Here is a 23208-nt window from a genome sequence, read left to right as displayed (position 1 = left end):
TCATAAGTGAGTCAGGGTTTCAGCATTCCCTTTTACAACCTGTCCCCAGTGCCCCCCAATCACATTATTTCCAGCACCCTCTCCCCCCCCCCCACCCACCATGAGTTTGGCATCTCTCCCCCACCTCTCACCCCCTAGTCCAGTTTCTCTTTCCCCTTCTATCCCCCCCCCCTTGTGCTTCCTCACCTCTCACTCCCTGTGGTCCTGTAAAGTTTACACCGGTCACCTGCGGCAGCAGCATGACAGGCTGCCTTCAGCCAGCCCCTTGGTCTTCCCACAGGAAATTGCATCAGAGGAGGCAGGATGCAGCAGATGGAAGACCCAGGGGCTGGCCAAAAGCAGCCTATCATGCTGCTTCCGCCAGCGACAAATGTAAAGCTTACGACTGAAAGGTGAGGGAGCAGTGCCAGACCTGTAGGGAGAGAGAAGGGAAGAGACAGGACTGGGGAGAGGGGGAAGAAAAGACTTAACCTGTAGACTGGGTGAGGTCAGAGCCTGGGTATCTGGGTGCCCTTAATTGCCGGCATCCTGGACAAGAGCCTCACCTGGTCCAGTGGTTAAGCCGGCCCTCCCAGTCCCTCCCTCTGATTATACTATTCCACCTCTAGCTTCTCCCTCTTTGTAGAAGATGCCAGAATGTCCAAATGGTCAGATACTGCTGTGCCTGCCTACTACTGAGGTCAGACCAGGGGTAAAAATCCCATTGGTTAAGGTAGTGGCACTAACAATCCATCAGACACCCATACTGATAGACTCTCAACTGTTCTACATCATTATCATAACAATAGTAATCAAACAATTCTTTGTTGATAAGATTTTACATTTTAGTTTTGAGTAGTCGTCAAAGAGGAAGATTTAAATCTCTTTGTAACAATAATAATCAAAACAGTTCTTTAACTAATATTCTTGAAAGGAAATATAGAAAAATATAGGCAGATAAAGACCATATGGCCTATCCAGTCTGCCCATCCATGCCATCTACTCTCCCTTTCACTCCCTTAGAGATCCTATGGACTTGTCCCAAGCTCTCTTGAATTCAGATATTGTTTTCGTCTCCACCACTTCCACCGTGAGGCCGTTCCACGAATTCACCACCCTTTCCATGAAGAAGTATTTCTTCAGGCTACTTCTGAGTCCTCTTTCACCTTCATCTTATGATCCCTCCTTCCAGAGCTTCCTTTCAATGGAAAGGGACTCACTTCCTGTTCATTTATGCCGCGTGGGCATTTAAACGTCTCTATTATATCTCCCGCCTTTCTTCTTTCTTTAAGTCTGTCCCCATACACTTTATGACGAAGACTACTGACCATTTTAGTAGCCGCCTTCTGGACCGACTCCATCCTGTTTCTGTCTTTTTGAAGGTTCGGTCTCCGGAATTGTACACAATATTCTAAATGAGGTCTCACAAGAGTCTTATACAGGGGCATCATCACCTCCTTTTTCCTACTGACCATTCCTTTTCCTATGCACCCAAACACCCTTCTAGCTTTCACCGTTGCCTTTTCTACCTGTTTGGCCACCTTAAGATCATCGCATATGATTACACCCAAGTCCCACTCCTCTTTTGTGCACAAACGTTCTTCACCCCCTAAACCGTTTCCATGGGTTTTTGCAGTCCAAATGCATGACCCTACATTTTTTTAGCATTAAATCTTAGCTGCCAAATTCCAGACCATTCCTCCAACTTCACTAAGTCCTTCCTGATGTAAAACCTTTCTTCCCTAGAACCATCTTTCGGAACCTGGTACAGGCAATGGTATTAAGTCACCTGGACTACTGCAATGCACTTTACGCTGGCTGAAGAACTTCAAACAGCCCAGAATACCGCAGCCAGACTCATATTTGGAAAGGCAAAATATGAAAGTGCAAAACCCCTAAGAGAGAAATTACACTGGCTCCCACTTAAAGAGCGTATCGCGTTCAAGACCTGCTAGACCTAGTGGACCTACCACCCAGAAATGCTAAAAGATCTGCCCGCACTTTTCTTAATCTACACTTCCCTAGCTGTAAAGGATTAAAATACAGACTAACATATGTGTCCAGCTTTTCCTTCATGGGCACGCAGCTGTGGAATGCACTACCAACTCACCTGAAAACAATTAATGAAATAACCAACTTTCGCAAATCTCTGAAAACCTTCCTCTTCAACAAGGCCTACCTCGAGAATCCATAACTAACTATAACACACCACCATTTCACCCTTATTCTGAATATCTTCCTTTCATAACTGCCTGATTAAATCTTCTTGTCATCCTTGATATCTTTGTAACACCAACTGTATCTTTCTACCCTGGAATGGCGATGCCATAGCAGGTCTTTGTAAGCCACATTGAGCCTACAAATAGGTGGGAAAATGTGGGATACAAGTGCAATAAATAAATAAATTCTTAAGTATGGTTACTGTTGATTAGTTATATAATTTTGTTTCTCACTATGACCTGTATAAGATTAATATTCTTTTATTTAGTTTTTCCATGTCGAGTAGCTCACTGGTTTCTCCATAAAGTGGACTGGTATGCTATTGTTGTTTTCTATTTACCTATTTTAATGTCTGTCTGGTGCATATTTCTATTTAGGTTTGATGAATGTAAATGAAAAAGTTTCAGTAAAAAAAAAAAAAAGCCATAACAGTAGCCCATGTTGATAACTTCCCTCCTTAGGGGTATGTTTACTAAGGTGTGTTAGTGTTTTTAACGCGCCTGTAAATTTAAGGCGCGTTAAACGCTAATGCGCTTATACATTTCTATGGATGCTTTAGCGTTTAACGCATGTACACTATTTATGTGCGTTAAAGCTAACGCGCGCCCATAGCGCCACTTAGTAAACAGTCCTTAATGCCTTATATTATGAAAATTATATTAAGTTCCTGTGAATTTATAAAAATATATGAAGGCATGCACACTGGAAGAAAGTGCTAAAATAAAATCCACTGTACCAATCAATACACGACTGACCAGATTTCTTGGAACTGGGCTTAGGTGACACGAACTGGGCCCAATATTCAGAAAATGCTGACCTACTAAATTAGTGCCCTATTTTCAGCTGAAAATTCATCTTCATTTAGGAGCTTAAAAATTGTGCTCATAAATTTAAACCTGCTGTTCATTTGTCTGGTGCTGAAAATCAGTACTAAATTCATAACTTCTTTTCCCTGCCCTAAGCCTGCCCCTGTTGCCACCCACTTTTTACCCCCCCTAAATGTAAGAATTTAGTGAAATTTTCAGCCCTGAGGCCAATTTATGAGCATAACTCTCAACGTTAGGAACACAAATCCTTGAATATCGGTCCCGTTGTAGTTTTCTGCTAGCTCAAGGTGATTTAACCATTAAACCAACTTAAACTTTTTTTTATTCCTTGTTTTGTATTTGTCTATTTTTAGAATCAAGCACGAAAACATTGTTGCACTGGAAGATATCTACGAAAGCCCAAATCACTTGTACCTTGTTATGCAACTGTGAGTAATTAATGTTGTTCGCTCTCGGATGTGATGCCTGTATTAAACATTGACTTGTCACAAGAAAGGGATTCAGCCAAATGCCAGATTTTTATTCTGGGCTTCCTGTGGAGATGATGTGAAATAGTGTAGACGAAATATCTTTGGCTTGGTTGAGCATATAATATTAAAGTTATAACGTAGAGTGATTTAACTAGATTGGTACTTCATGGTCATTTCACAATTGTTACCTGGCAACTGTGCATATCAGGGGTGTAGCCAGAAGTCCATTCCTGGGGAGGGGGTCCCAAAGGTGGACCGAGGGGGCCAGGTATTCTCTCCTCCTTCCCCCCCCCCCCCCCCCCCCACTGCTGCAGTCTCCACATTAAAATTTACCTTTGCTAGCGGGAATGCCAAGTCCTACCAGCCGAAGACGTTTCCAGCAGCAACTGGTTCCAGGAGTAGGCTGGTGGTCAGTGCAGAGAAAGGGACCCAGGTCCATATCCCACTGTATCTAGTATTCTTGTGGTGGAAATTGTGAGCCCTCCAAAAACCACAGGCTACCCATTGCAGACCTGATGGCTTCCATAGCGGTGTACAGTTAGGTACAGTAGATTTTTAGGTGCTCTTGGAGGGCTCACAATACAAAGTAGGGGTTTTGGGATTTGTAGCTGTCCCTTTAGGTGAAGTCCATGTACTGACCACTAGGCTGCGTCTCTGCTCTGCTGAGATGTCTGTGTGGCCAGTATGCTAGAAGTGGTGCCACACAGCCATCCCTATGGCTCGTTTGTGTGCGTTTTTCTCTAGGACTTTTTTGTTTTATCGCACCTAAAGAAATACATACTGAGCGCTAAAACGTCTGGAAAACAGCGATTTTCAAAACAAAAAATAAGACGTTTTTCCAGTTTGAAAATTGCTGTGTTCAGGATGAGAATTTCAGGAGTTTTCATGTCCCTCCGCGTTTCCAGTGGCACAAACATTAGATACTGTCAGAGAAGCTGGGCAGGAATATCAAAGACATCATTTCACATAACTCTCAGCTCCATGAATTACAGTACACAAATGATCGATTTCATGACAGAATGACTACAGATGCTTGGGGGTTTGTTATTTAGCATTGCAGTAATGAGCTTAATTTATAGCATAACTTTTGAAGGCACATTTTTCAAGCTTTCTAAAGCACTGAAGTGTGCAGTGATTGTGTTTAATTACTCCCTGTTTGCTAGATTAAATATTGAGAATTAAATGCAGGCTTCAAGTACAGGCAAACTGAAAGCATGACTGCAGCCTAAAGTCAAGAGGGAGCCCGCAGACCCTGCCAAGCATCCTGACACACTGGGGGGGGGGGTGCCCTTTTACTAAGCCACGCTAGGCTCTGTGCGCAATGCAGCGCACACCCAAATGAGACCTACCGCCAGGCCAGCGTGCCTTCCTGGTGGTAATTTCAGATTTGGTGCATGCCCCATAACGCATGGTCGAATTATTTATTTATTTCCTCCTACACGCGCTGGTTCTAGCGGTAATCGGCACTTGGCACGTGCTGACCAGTCACCGCGCATGAGCCTTTACCGCTAGATCAATAGGTGGCGTTCAGGGCTCAGGCCAGTTTTGGCCGTGCGTTGGTTTCATTTTTACCACAGGCCCTTTTCCTGTCCCATTAAAATAAAAATATTTTTGTAGACGCGGTAAAAACTGGTCCAGCATGCGCCCAATACACGCGCCTACACTACCGCAAGTCACGTTTTACTGTGGCTTAGTAAAAGGGTCCCTGGGAGACCTGGGCCAGAACAGAGTTTATTTCTTTATTTATTTGTTACATTTGTATCCCACATTTTCCCACCTATTTGTAGGCTCAATGTGGCTTACATAGTACTGGAGAGGCCTTTGCAGGCTCCGGTGTGAACAAATACAGGGTGATGTTGTGGTAAGATCAAGTTCATGTGGCACAGCCACATTAGGGAATCGTAGAATGGAAGAGTTGTGTTATGTCCATTATGTGCTTTGGTTTGGTTGTGTTGCAGAGATTAGGCATTTAAGTTGGATCGGGAGGGTATGACTTTTTAAACAGGTTGGTTTTTAGTGATTTCCGGAAGTTTAGGTGGTCTTTGTTGGCAAGGTTTTTAGGCTGGAGGGCTCTCCGTGCACATGTAATGGGTCAGAGACAGAGAGGCAGAACCAAAGACAAGGACTTGAATTCTGCACAGCGTTTTATACTCCTGAGCTGTTGCCTCCAAAACTAATCTCCTCCCCTGATTTGAATACCAAACACAGAGGACACTCCTACCTTCTAGAAATTGTGCAGAGCTGAAAAGGTCGAAAGAGTAATGCTCTTCCCTTGCAACTAGTGACGTCATTGCAAAGTCCATATTACTCTGCTATTGGTAGGGCCTTGTGGAATTTTCGGCAGGCACCTCAACGCAAAATTCCTAAGGTCTCTACATATATATCATCTTTTGGCCTGCCCTAAGCTCGCCCAAGCCACGCCCATATGAAATCTGTGTCCCGGCGATCTACGTATGTAAACAGCTTTCTGAAATGACTACTTACATGTTTAAGTACCGTTTTTTTACACGAGTCGATGCTTTGATAATGACCTGTTTTAAAACCGTACGTACACACAAGTTGTTCCTAAACAACACATATAAATAAAGCAAAATCTACTTTTTCTTTATGCGATGATTTCTTTGGTGTTTCTGGGACATAGATCGGTTCTGTCCTTATGTTCCAACTACCGGAGTTGCCGGCCAAGCCCATTCCATCCTATCCGAATCTGTAATATCTTTTTGCGGGACACAGACCGTAAAAGTCTGCCTGGCGCTGTTCTCACATTCCAAATTACTGGAGTCTTCGTCAAAGCCCTCTCCAGCCCATCCTAAACCGGATTGCTACATGTGGGACTCAGACGGTTCAAGCCAGCTCAGCACCGGTCTTAGTCGATACAGCCAGAGTTGCTATCTAAGCACCACTTGACACGCAAACACGTATGCAACCCTTTAAGTTTTGTTTTTATACCATTCATTTTCTAATTAGAGATCATCTGTGTTATTATTATTATTATTAATTACATTTGTACCCCGCGCTTTCCCACACAATGCAGGCTCAATGCAGCTTACATAGTAATTTGAAATACCAGGTTAAGAATAGAATTTTCAATAAAACAGTAAAAACAACGTAAAATCAACGTGTTCAACGCTTTTTTGAATTCCGCCACAGTTCTCTTCTCCACCTCCCTCGGGAGGGCATTCCAGGCATCCACCACCCTCTCCGTGAAAAAGAATTTTCTGACGTTACTCCTAAGTCTACCACCCCCCCCCCCCCCCCCCCCCCCCGCAACCTCAATTCATGTCCTCTGGTTCTACAGTTTTCCCTTCTGTGGAAAATATTTGTTTCTATATTAATACCTTTCAAGTATTTAAATGTCTGTAATCATATCTCCCCTGCCCCTCAGGTCTTCACAGGAGATGTGTCTTTCCAGGGTTTTCATTTGTTGTTCAGGAAATCCCTGTCACAGGAGCAAAATGAGAGAAGCCCCTTTCTAAAAGAGAGACCCTGGAACTACTGCTCCAGTGTGGAGAAAAGAAAACCCTTCCTTAAATCAGAATCCATTTTTAACCCAGTCTTCCGGTACCTCAAAACATGATCCGGTTAGGAAACTTCTGGCAGCGTATAAGAGAAATATACTGTAGGGCAATTTAGGATTGATTTTCCTCTCGTTATTATAATTTTGTGCTTTGTGCAGAGCCTTGTGGAATACAAATGATCTGCTTTTAAACTAAGAAACCCACTGTTACATTTCTAATGTTGGTGTTATCACATTATAACGTGAAGCTCTCGGTAACTGGCTGCCTGCTGAGTGGGAAGAGAAATGGGAATGTAATTTGTTTGGGGCTTTTTTTTTTTTCCCATTAAAACCTGAAAAAGTGGTTAAGGACACGTGGGAGGGCTTATACTTTGTAGCTCCCAAAGATTCAGCAGAGAGCTTCTTCCAGGGCTTCGGTGGTGCAAGGTCACTCTAGAGTTGGGGGTCGTTTCCGGTCAGATAGCCCAGGCCTCAGATGCTGGTAGGCCCTTAAAGCAGGGATCCTTTTGAGACCCCAAAAGAGCGCAGTATGCACAGGTCCCTTTGGGGGTTCCAGTAAGGGGCAGATTATCCGTCTTTTGCCATGAGTGATGGACCTGTAAAACATCGGACCAGTGGTTCCTGGAGGTTACTAGAACTGGCCTGCCCCATCCCGGACGCCTTCATACCCCTTGTGGCTCTGACGTAAAGCAGCAGGCTTTCGTGGTTACTCTGTCATGTTTTGGAGCTGGGGGTGTTGGAGCCAGTCCAACCAACAGAGCAGGGTTCAGGCTATTACTCCATTTATTTCATGGTCCACAAGAAAGGAGGGTCCGTCTGGCCCATTATGGATCTAAAAGGAGTGGAGGAGTGGCCTAGTGGTTAGAGTGGTGGACTTTGGTCTTGGGGAACTGGGTTCAATTCCCACTGCAGCACAGGCAGCTCCTTGTGACTCTGGGCAAGTCGCTTAACCCTCCATTGCCCCAGGTACAAATAAGTACCTGTATATAATATGTAAGCCGCATTGAGCCTGCCATGAGTGGGAAAGCACAGGGTACAAATGTAATAAAAAAAAATTAAGCATGACTATGTTCAAACAGGACATCACGCAATCTTCATCCAGTCCGACCCTCCACTTATACCTCATACGATCACTATACAACTTTGTATTTGTTATCAACCGACTGGACAAACGCCTTTGATGGTACTATGTAAGCCACATTGAGCCTGAAAATAGGTGGGAAAATGTGGGGTACAAATGCAACAAATAAATAAATAAATTTACATTTTTTTTTCCAGCGATGGTAATGTTAAATTGGAGTGAACTTTCGTACCTGGAAAAATAGCTTTGAATGGCAATTCTTTAACTGGATACCCTCATTTCCAGGCCTCTTGATACTATCACTGAGGGACATTAATCCCCAGATTCCATATCTGATGCCCGAAATTGTGCATGCAAATTTAGGTTCACGCCCAATTTGCACACACAAATTAATTGAGTAATGAGCCAGTAACTAGCAATAATTGGGTACCAACAACCAATTATTGCAGTTAATTGGCTCCAATTAGGATTTGTGTGTGCATCTTGCTAAGCCATTCTATAAAGTTGTGTGCATAAATCTTTTAGCATGCAACTAAAAAGGGGGTGGGGGCATGGTCAGGTCAGGGGTGTTCACTAAAAATGCATGCGTTATTTAGAGAATTCAGGGGATCTGTGCCTAATGTACACGTGAGGATTTACCAGGTTTCAGTTGATGTAAGTTGAGCACAAGTCCAGGCGCCATGTGCTATTATATAAACTGTGTCCATCTCGGATGTCGTTTATAGAATAGCAGCTCTCAGCACGCATTTTTTTTTTTGGCATCCAAATTTGTGCATGAAAGTCCTAAGTGTGCACTTGTTCTCAAAAGTGACAGCAGGGCGACTTCGGTGCTATTCTGTAATGGACCGTATGCATGGGCGGGGCATGGGAAGGACATGGGCGGGGCTTGCATGTACATGACTGCAGTTATGCCAGCTCTATTGCTGGTGTTACTTGAGTGTGTAAATGTACCTGAATATGCTGACCACTGTTACCACATCCTCCGGCAGCGAGTTCCAGAGCTTAACTATTCTGTGAGTCAGGCCCGCCCAGTTTTGTCTCGGGCCCATCCAGAACAGTCCCACCACCACCTCCGTCACCGTGTCTCCTCACCCTCTCCCACCCCCGCCGTAGCGCTTCCATTTAATACTATCGGCGCTGCCTCCTCTCCTGCACTTCATAGTCTCCGTCTCCCACCCCCGCGGCAGCGCATGCAATTTGCTATTGGCGCTGCCTGACAGCTGACAGATGCGGCACGATGTCCTGCTCTGGGGCCTTCCCTCTGCCGCGCTGATTCAACTTCCTGTTTACGCAGGGCAGAACACACACGGCAGAGGGAAGGTCCCGGAGCAGGACGTTGCACCGCGTCTGTCAGCTGTCAGGCAGCACCGATAGCAAATTTCAAGCGCTGCCACAGGGGTGGGAAACAGAGACTGTGAGGTGCTGGAGGAGGCCGCCCCAATAGCGGTAAATGCAAGCGCTGCCACAGGGGTGGGAGAGGGTGAGGAAGACAGTGGGGTGCTGGCCCTGCAAGGGGAGGGTCTGAAGGGAGGAGGTTCTGGATGCGGGGGGGTGGGGTGAGGAAGACAATGGGGTGCTGGCCCTGGAAGGGGAGTGGGCTGAAGGAAAGGGAGAGGTGCTGGACTTTTTTTTTTTGGGGGGGGGTATGGAAGATGCGGAGGTGCTGGCCCTTGGAGGGGAGGGGCCTGAAGGGGAGGGAAAGGTGCTAGACTTGTGAGGGGCAGGAGGTTGAATGGAAGGGAGAGAGGTACTGGACTTTCAGGAGGGAGGTTGGAGGGAAGGGGAGAGGTTCTGGATTTGCAGGGGGGATTGGAGGGAAGGGGAGAGGAGCTGGATATGTGGGGGCGGGCGGGGGTTGGAGGGAAAGGGAAGATGTGCTGGTAATGCAGAGGGTTGAAGTGAAGGGGAGAGGTGCTGGACATGTAGTGGGGGCTGGATGAAAGGGAGAGAGGTGCTGGATATGTAGGGGGGCTACAAGAGAGGTGCTAGATATGCAGGGGATGGATGCAGGGAAAGGAGAAAGATGTGGACCTGCAAGGAGGGCTGGAGCAAAGAGAGAAATGTGCTGGACCTATGGGGGGGTTAGAGGGAAGGGAGAGAGATGCTGGACAAGGGGATAAAGGAAGAGGGGGTCAAATGCTGAACCCACAGTGGGAGAAATAGCCAGATGCATAAGAGGAAGGAAAGAGAGAGGAAGAGAAGCTGGTTGGGGTGCGATCAGAGAGAAGGGGGACACATTGGTGTGGAGGAGGGGAGAAAGCGGACAAAGGGAGGTGTACAGATACAGAAGGGAGATGATGGGCATTAAGTGGGAGCATGGGGACAGGGACACAAATGTGAGATGCTGTATATGGATGGCATATGGGCACAGAGGGGCAATGCCTGACAAGGTGGGGGAAGGGGGATATGGAATAGAGATACAATGCTGGACACTGGAGAAGGGGGTAAATGGACACAGAGAGGGGGGAGAGATACCAGACAAGGGGGAGAATAGGAACACAGAAGGGATATGCTGAGCATGGGGTGCATAGGTGCACAGAGGAATGATGATGGATGAGGGGATATGAACACAGGGGAGATGCTGGACAAGGAAATATAGGAAAACAGAGATGGGAGATGGATGATGGACATGAAGAAAGAAGAATTGTGAAATAGACAGGAGACCCTGGCAAGTGAGTTAAGAGAAGACAGAGGGAAGCAGAAACCAGAGACTGGGACCAATATGATCTGAAAAATAAAATGACCAGACAACAAAAAGGTACAAAAAATTATTTTATTTTTAATGTTGTGAATATGATATTTTGGATTTGGAATGTACATTTTGCCAGAGTTGATTTTAAACATGGCCGGGGTCCAGGACAGAAATCTAGGAAAGGACCCCAAAGTCCATTACCAGGCTGCGCCTTCAGCTTCCTGCAGACGGGCTTTCTCTGGCCAGGGAACCAGGCACAATTGCCCTAGTTGCAACCCCTGACATCATCCCTGGCATGTGCTGTCTTTATATTTTGCACAGGAGCAAATGCCTTTCTTTCTTGTTTCTCTGGTGTTGTGCTACACGCAAGGTCTGGTTTCTTGGGGTTTCTGTTCATATTTCTAGAGTTTGTGGTCACTTATTCTGTATTTGACATTTGTGTTCTACTGAGGTATTCTGTTAGCATGAGGTTTCGATGTAGCATTCTGTAGTAATTTGGCTTGTTTAGCTTTCCTGATAAATGTATTTGTAACATCAACATGACTTGCATCCTCAAAAATACATAACATCTATCCTAGGACACGCCATTTCGTCACAGTACTTATATATTCCGATACATTTTCCATCTTCACTCTTGCCAATAAAAATTATTAACAAAAAAAATGTATTTGTATTTTAGGGCCCTACTATAATATTTAAGGCACTTCCTTTTCATAGGTAGGATCCTTGTTTTTGGAAGTTGGTGTTGGCATGGTAGATTTGCTGTAGGCTCTGAGTGACTTTTGTTTTATAGATTTAAAAAAATGTAATGTATAATATGTCTGTTATTGAGATTACACTAGAAACCAAAATGTCTTTGTATGATGAGTTTTATGGGGAAATGTCCTTGCTTTGCTCTATATCCATTGTTGGTGGAGGGCCAGGAGGTTCTCTGGATGCAGAATGTGTTTGGCTTCAATACCATATGTGTGTTGGAGGACCCTGGCTCAATGGGGCTGACGTGCAGTCTATTGTACTTCCCTTAGCTCTCAACTGGGCAACCACTGAAGCCTGCACTGCAACCCTCATTGAAGTTATGGGGAGTGAGGTAGAGGTCCAGCATGGAGTGGGGTAGGGACAGAGCATGGGTGCATCAGGTTGCTGTTTTTTTCTTTTTCAAAAAAAGTTGTAGTGCCCACCTATCCAACCTGTTGGCCCACCCAAAAACTGCCTTCTGGCTACGCCACTGCTGTGAGTGAAAAAAATATTTCATCCTATTTCTTTTGAGTGTTCTCTGGTCTTTGTACTTTTTGAAAGAGTGAAAAATCGATCCACTCTTACCTATTCTACACCACTCAGGATTTTATAGACCTCAATCCTATCCCCCCTCAGCCACTTCTTTTCCAAGCTGAAGAGCCCTAACCTCTTTAGCCTTTCCTCATATGAGAGGACTTCCATCCCCTTTTTTCATTTTGCCACATTTAATCAACAGCTGACGCGCATTGAATTCTTACCACCCGGTTAGCATGTGAGACCTTACTGTTAAGTCAAAGGGTGTCGGTAAGGTCTCAGACCGAAAATGGACGCACGCTGATTTTAATTTTGCCACACGCCCATTTTAGGCTTATGAGGAAAGAGGCGGTGAAAACATCTGACCAATACTGGAGCATGCACATGAGTAGCGTCCTCCCAGGAATTTTCCGCTGGTCTATACCCTTTCCAGGAAATGAGATACCGAAGGGGGAAAAGGTAGAAGCCAGTTAGCCCAAAACTCCTCTGTAGGTCATAGCATGGTTGCAGGTGCTTTTCATGCACATTTTTCAGGTGGGCTTTTTTTGTTTCAGTCTGATGAAATTAATTCAAGTTGTAATTCAGCCAATGCAGTGCTGACTTGTACTCTGCATGTTTAATTACATTAGCAAAGGGCCATGTGTAACACTTAATGAGAAAAAGTAAACAATTAGGCAAAATGCCAAGGAAATAAAATCCAACAAAGCAAAGGCAACTGTCGACCAAGCAGCAGTATGTACATATATACGTGGGCAAATCAGAAACGGATGGAATGTAAATGCTGTGTTTCGATAAGTTCTGGTTCATTAAGCCCAGAGACTTTCCTAAGATTTGATACATTTTTGAGAGGCAAATTGTTCAAGATCTCTGAGAACAAATTCTCGAGAGAAGATTTGGCAAACCCAATTTGAAGCCGTAGCTATCGAAATAACGGAACACCACCTACAGAATAATTTATATCGACCTGCATGCTTTTAAAACCAAACCTTATTGTATCATCTCCTAAAGAGTCCTATGCATGTAGACACGTCCCGGATTAAAAGCATTATTTAACGTAATGAAAGTCCGTTTGAAGACCGGTACAAGCCTGTCAGTGCTTTTGCCAGGCATCACTTTAAGATTCTGTCAGGCTCAGTTTGGAGTGAGGAGCTGGAGAAAGCCGACCATATGCGCAGTGTCAGATCCAGAAAGTCAGAAGTGACAACCGCTGATTTAGGTGCCAGTCGCTCAGCAATTGTAGAAAAAACATCCCACTTTTTTTTTTCTTTAACCTTTTAAGCAGTCTGTCACAGTCAAACCAGGGGAGTTTTGCTATTTTGTAAGGCAATAGAGGCACACCAGGACCCTTTTTATTAATTTTTTTATTTTTTGTTACATTTGTACCCTGCGCTTTCCCACTCATGGCAGGCTCAATGCGTCTTACATGGGGCAGTGGAGGGTTAAGTGACTTGCCCAGAGTCACAAGGAGCTGCCTGTGCCTGAAGTGGGAATCGAACTCAGTTCCTCAGTTCCCCAGGACCAAAGTCCTCCACCCTAACCACTAGGCCACTCCTCCACTGTTGCTACTATTTGAGATTCTACATGGAATGTTGCTATTCCACTAGCAACATTCCATGTAGAAGTCAGCCCTTGCAGATCACCAATGTGGCCGCGCAGGCTTCTGCTTCTGTGAGTCTGACGTCAGACTCACAGAAACAGAAGCCTGCGCAGCCTTCTACATGGAATGTTGCTAGTGGAATAGCAACATTCCATGTAGAATCTCCACTAGTAGCAACATTCCATGTAGAATCTCCAATAGTATCCATTTTATTTTTGTTACATTTGTACCCTGCGCTTTCCCACTCATGGCAGGCTCAATGCGGCTTACATGGGGCAATGGAGGGTTAAGTGACTTGCCCAGAGTTACAAGGAGCTGCCTGTGCCTGAAGTGGGAATCGAACTCAGTTCCTCAGTTCCCCAGGACCAAAGTCCACCACTAGGCCACTCCTCCTGGAGCGCTGCCCTGCATTCATCCTTCGTGTTCCCGATCTCGGCGCCGATTCAAAATGGCCGCCGAGAGTTGAAGTGACCTCGCGAGACTTCAACTCTCGGCGGCCATTTTGAATCGGTGCCGAGATCAGCAACCGGAAGGATACATGCAGGGCAGCGCTCCGGGCAGGAAAGAGGGGGCTCTTTCCTGCCCCGAAGAGGTCACTAAACCACCAGGGCAGTAGTAAGGTAAGGGGAGGGGGGGGTGACGGGGTGTGTGACAGGGGAGAGGGGAAAATGTGACAGGGGGCGGAGCAAGGGCGTGAAAGGAGGCGGGGTGTGAAAGGGGGGCAGGGTATGTGTCCTCCTTTTTGGGGGACAAAATATGGTAACCCTAATGTAAGCCACATTGAGCCTGCAAATAGGTGGGAAAATGTGGGATACAAATGTAAGAAATAATATAATAAATGGCCGGGCAGTGCGCTGGGGGTGGGAGGTGCTGCCGTAGGTTAGCGAGCGGTAAGCCTGTGTTGGGTTTACTGCCGCTTAGTGAAAGGGGCCCTAAGTGACTTGCCCAGGATCACAAGGAGCAGCAGTGGGATTTGAACTGGGCACTTCTGGATGCCAAGACCAGTGTTCTAACCACTAGGCCGCTCCTCTGCTTATGTTCGTATGACACATTGAGCTGTAAATTTTAAATAATAATAGTAATAATAACGATAATGTGTTCTGCTGGTGCTTGAAATGCAAAGTGATGACTAAGATTGGTTCACCAGGTTGGCAAATTTTGTTTTTGGTCCTGAAAACAAAAGGGGTGTTTTGCTTTGCAAGGGAACTGTGAATCATGTGAGGACAATGTTGACACAAAATACTTTTGGAAAGGTTTATTTGTGTTCTATTTAACCTGTGTATTAATGACTCAGCTGTTTTTCTTTGGTGAATAACACTCCAGCCGGGCCAAGTTGTTGGTAATTACCCTAGAAAGAGTTCTGGCTGAAAGGTGTCATAAGAGTACCCCAAGGCCTGTGTATTCAGTAGTTTAATTTGGAGCCACAATTGCTATTCAGTGGAAATAATTTCAGATGCTTAGGCTGTGTTAATTGTTTTGCGTTAGGAGCTGATGTCCACTGCATTTCATATTTTTTTTTTTTTAATGGATCTGCTGTATTCTAGCAACTATATTTGCAAGGCGAGGTCTCGTTTACTACAGGCAGGGTGGAATCGGAGGACGTTCCCTATGGAGATAGGACTGTGGGTGGAAACACCTGGGCTACTGTCTGTTTTGCTTGGCAGAGTTTTGAAAGGTAGGTTACCTGCAGGGTCTGTAGCGAGCAAAACCTCTGCCAGTTATGAGGTAACGTAAAATGCTGCAGGGCCTTGGCACACCTCTGTTTAGAACATTCTCAGAATGAGGTGTGGTCCGCTGGTGTGTGTGTGTGTTGCAGAGCTTTTGTGTATTTTTAAATCATTTTAAAAAATAAAAATATGCAATTGATAGAACCTTATTTTTTTTACAACACTGATGTTTTTACAAACTTTTGAAAACACACAAGACCGTAAAAGCTGTGGAAATGAATGCAATTTTTTGACACTTAACAGATGGATGTGGGGAATCATTTGTTCCGCTTGGTAATACTTCCCGAGCACCTGGGCTGAAATGAAAAGGCAGGGGGATGCTGAGTGAGTGGTGGATAGGTAATAGCTAGGGTTACCATATGGCTCCAGAAAAGGAGTGTATACACTGGGTATTCTTAAAGTCAGTTTCTTGTATATGAATATAAGTGAAAATCAGAAACTCCAATTTTAACTTCAGAATTTAAATATACAAACAATTAGTAGATTAAAACATTTTTATATAATATGTGCTCAGTTTTTAGGTGTATACACTTAAACTCAGGAACTGAGATGTTATAGCACCTTTCCATACATCATAGCACACCCTGCCTCCTCCTGATAAGTTATAACTCAATCAAATCTTCAAAGTAAATTTTTTTGTTAATGCAAATTATATAGCAACTATTACTTAGCTTAATCAGTGGGTTTAATGCAGTCAATGGTGTGTACAAGTCGCTTCATACAGATTCCTGGTTAGTGTATAACTTTTTTTTTTATATATAGTGCAAAACCTCTTAATTCAAAACTTCCCAAGTTCCCTACATGGGCCATGTTTCGCCAATCAAATGGCGTCTTCAGGGGAACTCAACTGTGAAAAAAACAAAAATGTTTCAAAATTCTAAAAACTACAACATAAAACTTTGTACAAACTTATTCAGTCTCCATAAAATTTCAATCTTATCTCAAAAATTCTTTACTCACAATACAGCAACTTCAGAAGGAAAACTTCTCCAAATTGGTCTTAGCCTGTGAAAAAAACGCCCACACGTGCGCAGTTTATGAAAGGAAGTAATAAAGATCAGCTGATAGCCTAGCGCGGGGAAACCTGCAGATAAGCAGGACACATTGATCCAGTCCGGGTTTTGCTTCAATCTGTCCTCCTTTTTCTGGAGCCATGTGGTAACCCTAGTAATAGCACTTCTCACCTGAATGAAGCAGTGTGATCACTGCGTTAGACCAACTGGATACGTCCATAACTGCCAAGATAGCCAGTTTCAGGTGGGATATTTTAGTCTATTCCTGGATTTCTGACAAACCTATTCTGGTGCATCATGGATATATGATTGATTTAATAGATCTTCCAGCCAGAAACAGAATCAGTTCGTCACGTACTTATCTGAACCTTCACTATCCAAGCTGCATTGGACTCAGATACAAATCAACCTATGCATCCAATTTTTCTTACTTAAGTATGCAAATGTGGAATGCATTACCAACGAGTGTGAAAACGATGCACGACCATCAAAACTTCAGGCGATCTTTAAAGACCTATCTGTTCTGCAAGGCCTACCCTACGGATTCTACTTAAATGCCTCAACTCTACAGTGCATCTCTACATACATTGCAATGGACATTTTTATTTCTTATTTCCTTGTCCCTTATTGTACCCATTTACCCCTACCTTACCTGACCCTTTTTACTAATTGTATTTGTTTAATACCTACCGTACTTGGCGTTCACCATTACGGTATTTTATAAGCCACATTGAGCCTGCTAATATGTGGGAAAATGTGGGATACAGATATTACAAATAAATAAATGGGACCTGCAGCACTGATTTCAGTGAGACTACAAATCCCACGCTGCTTTAGGAAGTAAGTTCAAGACCAGGCCTGGCCTAAAAGCAGTGGTGTGCTGGAGCAGGCTCTCACAGGCTCTTGAGAGCCGTTTGTTAAGTTTTTAAGAATTTTGGGAGCCGGTTCTCCATGGCTACTTTAACAAATGGATCCCAAAATGTGGGCTTGGGCCCCTCCTGAATTCTCTCTTACTTTGCTGGTGAGAGAGAGCCCCCTGTTAACAATTTACCAGCACACCCCTGCCTAAAAGTCTCCCTCCTGGAACTGGGTAATTTGGAAGCTCTGTATGTTGAGAGAGAGTCAGGAAATAAGCTGCAGGTGAGAACTTGTCATTGGTCTAATTCTTTCTCTCTTTTTTTTCTTTCTCCTGACATGCAAAACTTCAGGAGAAATCTGAAATATGAAGCAGAATGCCAGTGAGCTCCTCATGCCTTTCTGCTGAGAGGTGAAAGATGAGACCTCTTTTGATCATTTGAGTCCTCTGGTGGTAAACTGTGCACTGTCTGCCAGTCAGCCTGTAGGTTATCCCAGCTACATCCACTGCAGACTGGTGCAAAGGCGCCCCCTATTGGGATTAAACAGAAATACAACTATTCCACATTTGAAAATGAATCAGTAAAAGTAGCAACAGAGAAAATGAAGACAGATAAAGCCTATATGGCCCATCCATGCATCTACGCTCCCTATCGCTCCTTTAGAGATCCTATGGACTTGTCCCAAATTCTCTTAAACTCAGATACTGTTTTCGTCAACACCACTTCTACCGAGAGGCTGGTCCACAAATTCACCACCCTTTCCATGAAGAAGTATTTTCTCAGGTTACCTCTGAGTCGATCCCCTTTCACCTTCATCCTACCCCCCCTCGTTCCAGAGCTTCCTTTCAATTGAAAGAGACGTGTCTCCTATGCATTTATGCCACATAGGTATTTAAATGTCTCTATCATATCTCCCCTCTCCCACCTTTGTTCCAAAGTACTACTACTACTACTATTTAGCATTTCTATAGCGCTACAAGGCGTACGCAGTGCTGCACAAACATAGAAGAAAGACAGTCCCTGCTCAAAGAGCTATGTAATAAAAGTGAGCCAAGTATAGGACAATCAAGCCATTGTGACATCACTGATGAGGTTGGCTCTTATTGGTGGCCTGAGGCATTATGACATCACAATATTAGCTCTGGTTACAAGAGACTACTGCTACTACTATTTAGCATTTCTATAGCGCTACAAGGCGTACGCAGCGCTGCACAAACATAGAAGAAAGACAGTCCCTGCTCAAAGAGCTTACAATCTAATAGACAAAAAATAAAGTAAGCAAATCAATTAATGTGTACAGGAAGGAGGAGAGGAGGGTAGGTGGAGGCGAGTGGTTACAAGTGGTTATGAGTCAATAAATTATTAATAATTAATACATTATTAATCATTAATAAATTAATAAAACCTAAACTGCCCAGGGGCTATTCTCAATCAACCTCAAGCTCCCCACAAAAGGCCTCAACCACTGTTTTCCGACTCCAGCAAAAAGAAACAGCAGGAAACAACTCCAAAAAATGTGAAGAAAAAATTGCCGTTCCAAAAAACCCGGACGGTATCAATCACAAACCCACAAAGAAAGTAGACATATTGAGATCTTTAAGTCTGTCCCCATCTGCATTATGACGAAGACCGCTGACCATTTTAGTAGCCGCCCTCTGGACAGATTCCATCCTGTTTCTATCTTTTTGAAGGTGCAGTCTCTTGTGTGGAGAAGTAGGCTAGTGGTTAGAGCACCAGTCTGGATGTCCAGAGGTGGCCGGTACAAATCCCACTGCCTGCTCCTTATGATCTTGCACAAGTCACTTAACCCTCCATTGCCTCGGGTACCAACCTAGATTGTGAGCCCTCCAGGGACAGGGAAATACCCAGTATACCTGACTGTAACTCACCTTGAGCTACGACTGAAAAAGGTACATAAGTATTGCCATACTGGGAAAAGACCAAAGGTCCATCGAGCCCAGCATCCTGTTTCCAACAGTGGCCAATCCAGGTCACAAATACCCGGCAAGATCCCAAAAATGTACAAAAACATTTTATACTGCTTATCCCAGAAATAGTGGATTTTCCCCAAGTCCATTTAATAACGGTCTATGGACTTTTCCTTTAGGAAGCCGTCCAAACCTTTTTTTAAACTCCGCTAAGCTAACTGCCTTTACCACATTCTAAATAAATAGAACAATACATAGTATGAGGCCTCATAAGAGTCTTATACAGAGGCACCATCGCCTCCTTTTTCCTGCTAGCCATTCTTCTCCCTATGTACTCAAGCGTCCCCCCGTCTTCCGCCATCACCTTTTCTACCTGTTTGTCCACCTTAAGATCATCACATATGATCACACCTAAATCCCACTCCTCTTTCATGTTCTTTTACTGGCCTAGTGGTGCCAGGTATGTCCAGACTGTAGGAACAGGCACAGCCAACCCTGGTTTCACCCACGGAAACCTTAGCTCAGTTTCTCTCACAACAGCAGGACTGTAGGTCCACGGAGAGAATAGGCCAAACCCAGTACTGGCTTTGCCTAGAGCCATCTGGTAATCATTCTTGCAGGGCAGTAGTTCCAAAATATCTTCTGGGGAAGTACTAGCCAGTTATGCATTGCCCACAGACCTGAGAACAATCGATGAAACAACTATCTTTCGCAAATCTCTGAAGACATATCTCTTCAACAAGGCCTACAACGAGAACCGATAGCCACAGTAATCCACCTCACCAACCCAATCAGTTAAGAAAACCCACCTTCTATAATTACCCTAATCACTTCCTTCCTGCTTTTTTCTTCTCTTACTTAATCTCTGCACAAAACTAAATCTATCTGTTATCCTGTAATGACAATGTTAACAAAATTATGTAAGCCAAATTGAGCCTGCAAATAGGTGGGAAAATGTGGGATGCAAATGCAATAACTAATACCCACAATAAATATGCATGAGAGAGATTTGCATATACTGCCTTGAGCACATGCAAAGGCTTTCTGCTTTGAGTCAGGTTAGAGACGTAAATCAATCTTGTTTTTGTGCCGTCATCTCCACTGGGTGGCTGTTTCCTGTGTCCGCCCTGCTTAAACATTTTCTTCTCCCGAGTCTGCAACTCTTGAGTTATTCTAGAAATTCCTTTCTGATGAAAAACATTGTTTTCTGGACAATTTATATTTTTGGGTTATTTGCAATTAGGTTATGATTTAGCTTAATCCCTTTGAACATTCAATTCAAGTTAGGTCTTATATACCGCTAATATCCCTTTATTAGGATTCAGTGCCGTTTACAAAAATTTGAATAGCTTAAAAGGATGGGCGCACGACCAAGATGGTTGGGATGAAGCGTGGTGAAGGGGATCATAGAGCTGTATTTGGGGGGAAATAGGGTTTTTAACTTTTTCTGGAGCTGATACAATGTGTCTTCATGGTGATAGGTAGGGAGTTCCATAAGGAAGTACCAGCCACAGAGGGGAGATATGATAGAGGTCTATAAAATACTGAGTGGAGTGGAACGGGTAGACGTGAATCGCTTGTTTACTGTTTCCAAAAATGCTAGGACTAGGGGGCACACAATGAAGCTACAAAGTAGTAAATTTAATATGAATCGGAGAAAATGTTTCTTCACTCAACGTGTAATTAAACTCTGGAATTTGTTGCCAGAGAATGTGATAAAGGCGGTTAGCTTAGAGGGGTTTAAAAAAGGTTTGGACAGCTTCCTCAAGGAAAAGTCTATAGACCATTATTAAAATGGACTTGGGGAAAATCCACTGCTTATTTCTGGGATAAGCAGCATAAAATGTTTTGTACTTTTTTGGGATCTTGCCAGGTATTTGTGAGCTGGATTAACCACTGTTGGAAACAGGATGCTGGGCTTGGTGGACCTTTGGTCTTTCCCAGTATGGCAATACTTATATACTTATAAGAGTGAGTTGAAGGTCTTCTGAGATCTGGTCCCCTTGTAAGGTCTAGAGGACAGGAACAGTTGGTCTTTCAATCTCATTGATTGGACTAAGTGTAGTGTAAGTAGTAGTAGTAGTAGTGACGATATATTGGTCAGTAGGGAGGATGTAAGGCCCTGTAAAATTGGGTCCTTAGAGTCTAAATGGGTTTTATAATCCAGAAGCAAAGACCCAGGTACTTCTGAGGTGCCTGATCTGGACAGTGCCAGGAACCTCCAAAGGACAGAGAAGACGCTAGGTTCCAGCAACGTGGCATTAAAAAGAAGAGAGATTGTGTCTTTTTTTTTTTTCTCTCCAGAATTCTGCAGTTCTTAAAATTACAGTTTCTCATTAGATGTTTCCTTGGTAATTTCAGTGCACGCTCCCGCTTTACTGGGAGATTATTAAAATGACACCAGGCAGTGTGATAAATTTGCTATCGTTAGCTTTGAAAGAAAATGAAAGGGGGGGAAAGAAAATATTATTACAGCTGTCGAAAAAAAGGAAGTCGTCCATGCTGCAGTCGAACCAAAACGGAGGGAGGGCAGAACTGGGAGCATTTGGCTTTTCGGAGGTTTCTTTTATATAAAATGTGTGCGGTAGGGAGATGCACTTTCTCTTTCGAAGACTTTTTGCATATAGCTTCCAGGAGAAAGTCTCCGCAGGGCGTTATGTCCAATAGTGACCGGCATGGCCTAAGAAAAGACTTTCTAAGGAAAATAAATACTTATTGACTCTGAAATCAGCAGGAAAATTGTTGCCAAAATAATATTTGCCAATCAGTCAAAGGCCACCTGTAGCATTTCTAGAAGATGGCACTTACAATTAAACTCCTACCAGGTGCCCTCTGGGTGCTTATTCTATGAAGAATATAGGTGCTTGCTTTCCTTTATAGAATAACCAGATATATATGCTTTGAAAACATGTAATTAAACTCTGAAATTTGTTGCCAGAGAATGTAGTAAAAGCAGTTAGCTTAGCGGGGTTTAAAAAAGGTTTCGATGGCTTCCTAAAGGAAAAGTCCATAGACCATTATTAAAATGGACTTGAGGAAAATCCACTCCTTATTTCTAGAATAAGCAGCATAAAATGTATTGTACTGTTTTGGGATCTTGCCAGGTATTTGTGACCTGGATTGACCCCTCTTGGAAACAGGATGCTAGGCTTGATGGACCTTCGGTCTGTCCCAGTATGGCAACACTTATGTAATTATGTAAAAGTTTAGGTACGTGTGGGACCCGATATTCAGACCGCGGGAGGCGGTCGGGGCTGAACCCAAATATTCAATGCCCGACCACTTCTAGTGACCGGCATTGAATATCTGGGTGTATATTGGTCGGTTTAATTTTATATTCAGTGCTGGCCGTTTAAGTTTATTCAGTTTCTCACCGTGTTTTGGCAAAGTGCCTGCATCAGGTGTCTGTGTGTTGTGTTAACTGGAGGGAAGATAGTGAAAAGAAAAGATGAACCAATATACAATCGTAGGTAGCATCAGCAAAAATGCAGAAACTCTGGGAGAGCAAAGCCGTGTGAAAGACGCTGAGTGAATGTGCCCAGAATGGCCACTAGCATAGTAACATAGTAGATGACGGCAGAAAAAGACCTGCTCGGTCCATCTAGTCTGCCCACGATAAACTCATATGTGTATACCTTACCTTGATTTGTACCTGCCTTTTTCAGGGCACAGACCGTACAAGTCTGCCCAGCAGTATTTCCCGCCTCCCAACCACCAGTCCCGCCTCCCATCACCGGCTCTGGTACAGACCGTATAAGTCTGCCCTCCCCTATCCTCGCCTCCCAACCACCACCCCCTCTTCCCCCCACCTGCTCCGCCACCCAATTTCAGCTATGCTTCTGAGGATCCATTCCTTCTGCACAGGATTCCTCTATGCATATCCCACGCATGTTGGAACTCCGTTACCGTTTTCATCTTCACCACCTCCTGCGGGAGGGCATTCCAAGCGTCCACCACCCTCTCTGTGAAAAAATACTTCCTGACATCTTTCCTGAGTCTGCCCCCCTTCAATCTCATTTCATGTCCTCTCG

At 44.1% G+C, this 23208-nt stretch overlaps 1 protein-coding gene across 1 annotated transcript in view; it reads left to right on the top strand.

Moving 5' to 3' along the window:
• Nucleotides 1-23208, top strand: part of CAMK1D (calcium/calmodulin dependent protein kinase ID) — a 310716-nt gene that overhangs the window by 221985 nt on the left and 65523 nt on the right. Inside the window, exon 3 of the mRNA XM_030216962.1 lies at nucleotides 3380-3454. Within this exon, the coding sequence (XP_030072822.1) occupies nucleotides 3380-3454 (75 nt within the window). The remainder of the gene's footprint in view (nucleotides 1-3379; nucleotides 3455-23208) is intronic.

The sequence above is a fragment of the Microcaecilia unicolor genome, chromosome 10 (assembly GCF_901765095.1).
Source record: "Microcaecilia unicolor chromosome 10, aMicUni1.1, whole genome shotgun sequence".
Lineage (NCBI taxonomy): Eukaryota > Metazoa > Chordata > Amphibia > Gymnophiona > Siphonopidae > Microcaecilia > Microcaecilia unicolor.
This window is presented reverse-complemented; position numbering and strand designations above follow the sequence as displayed.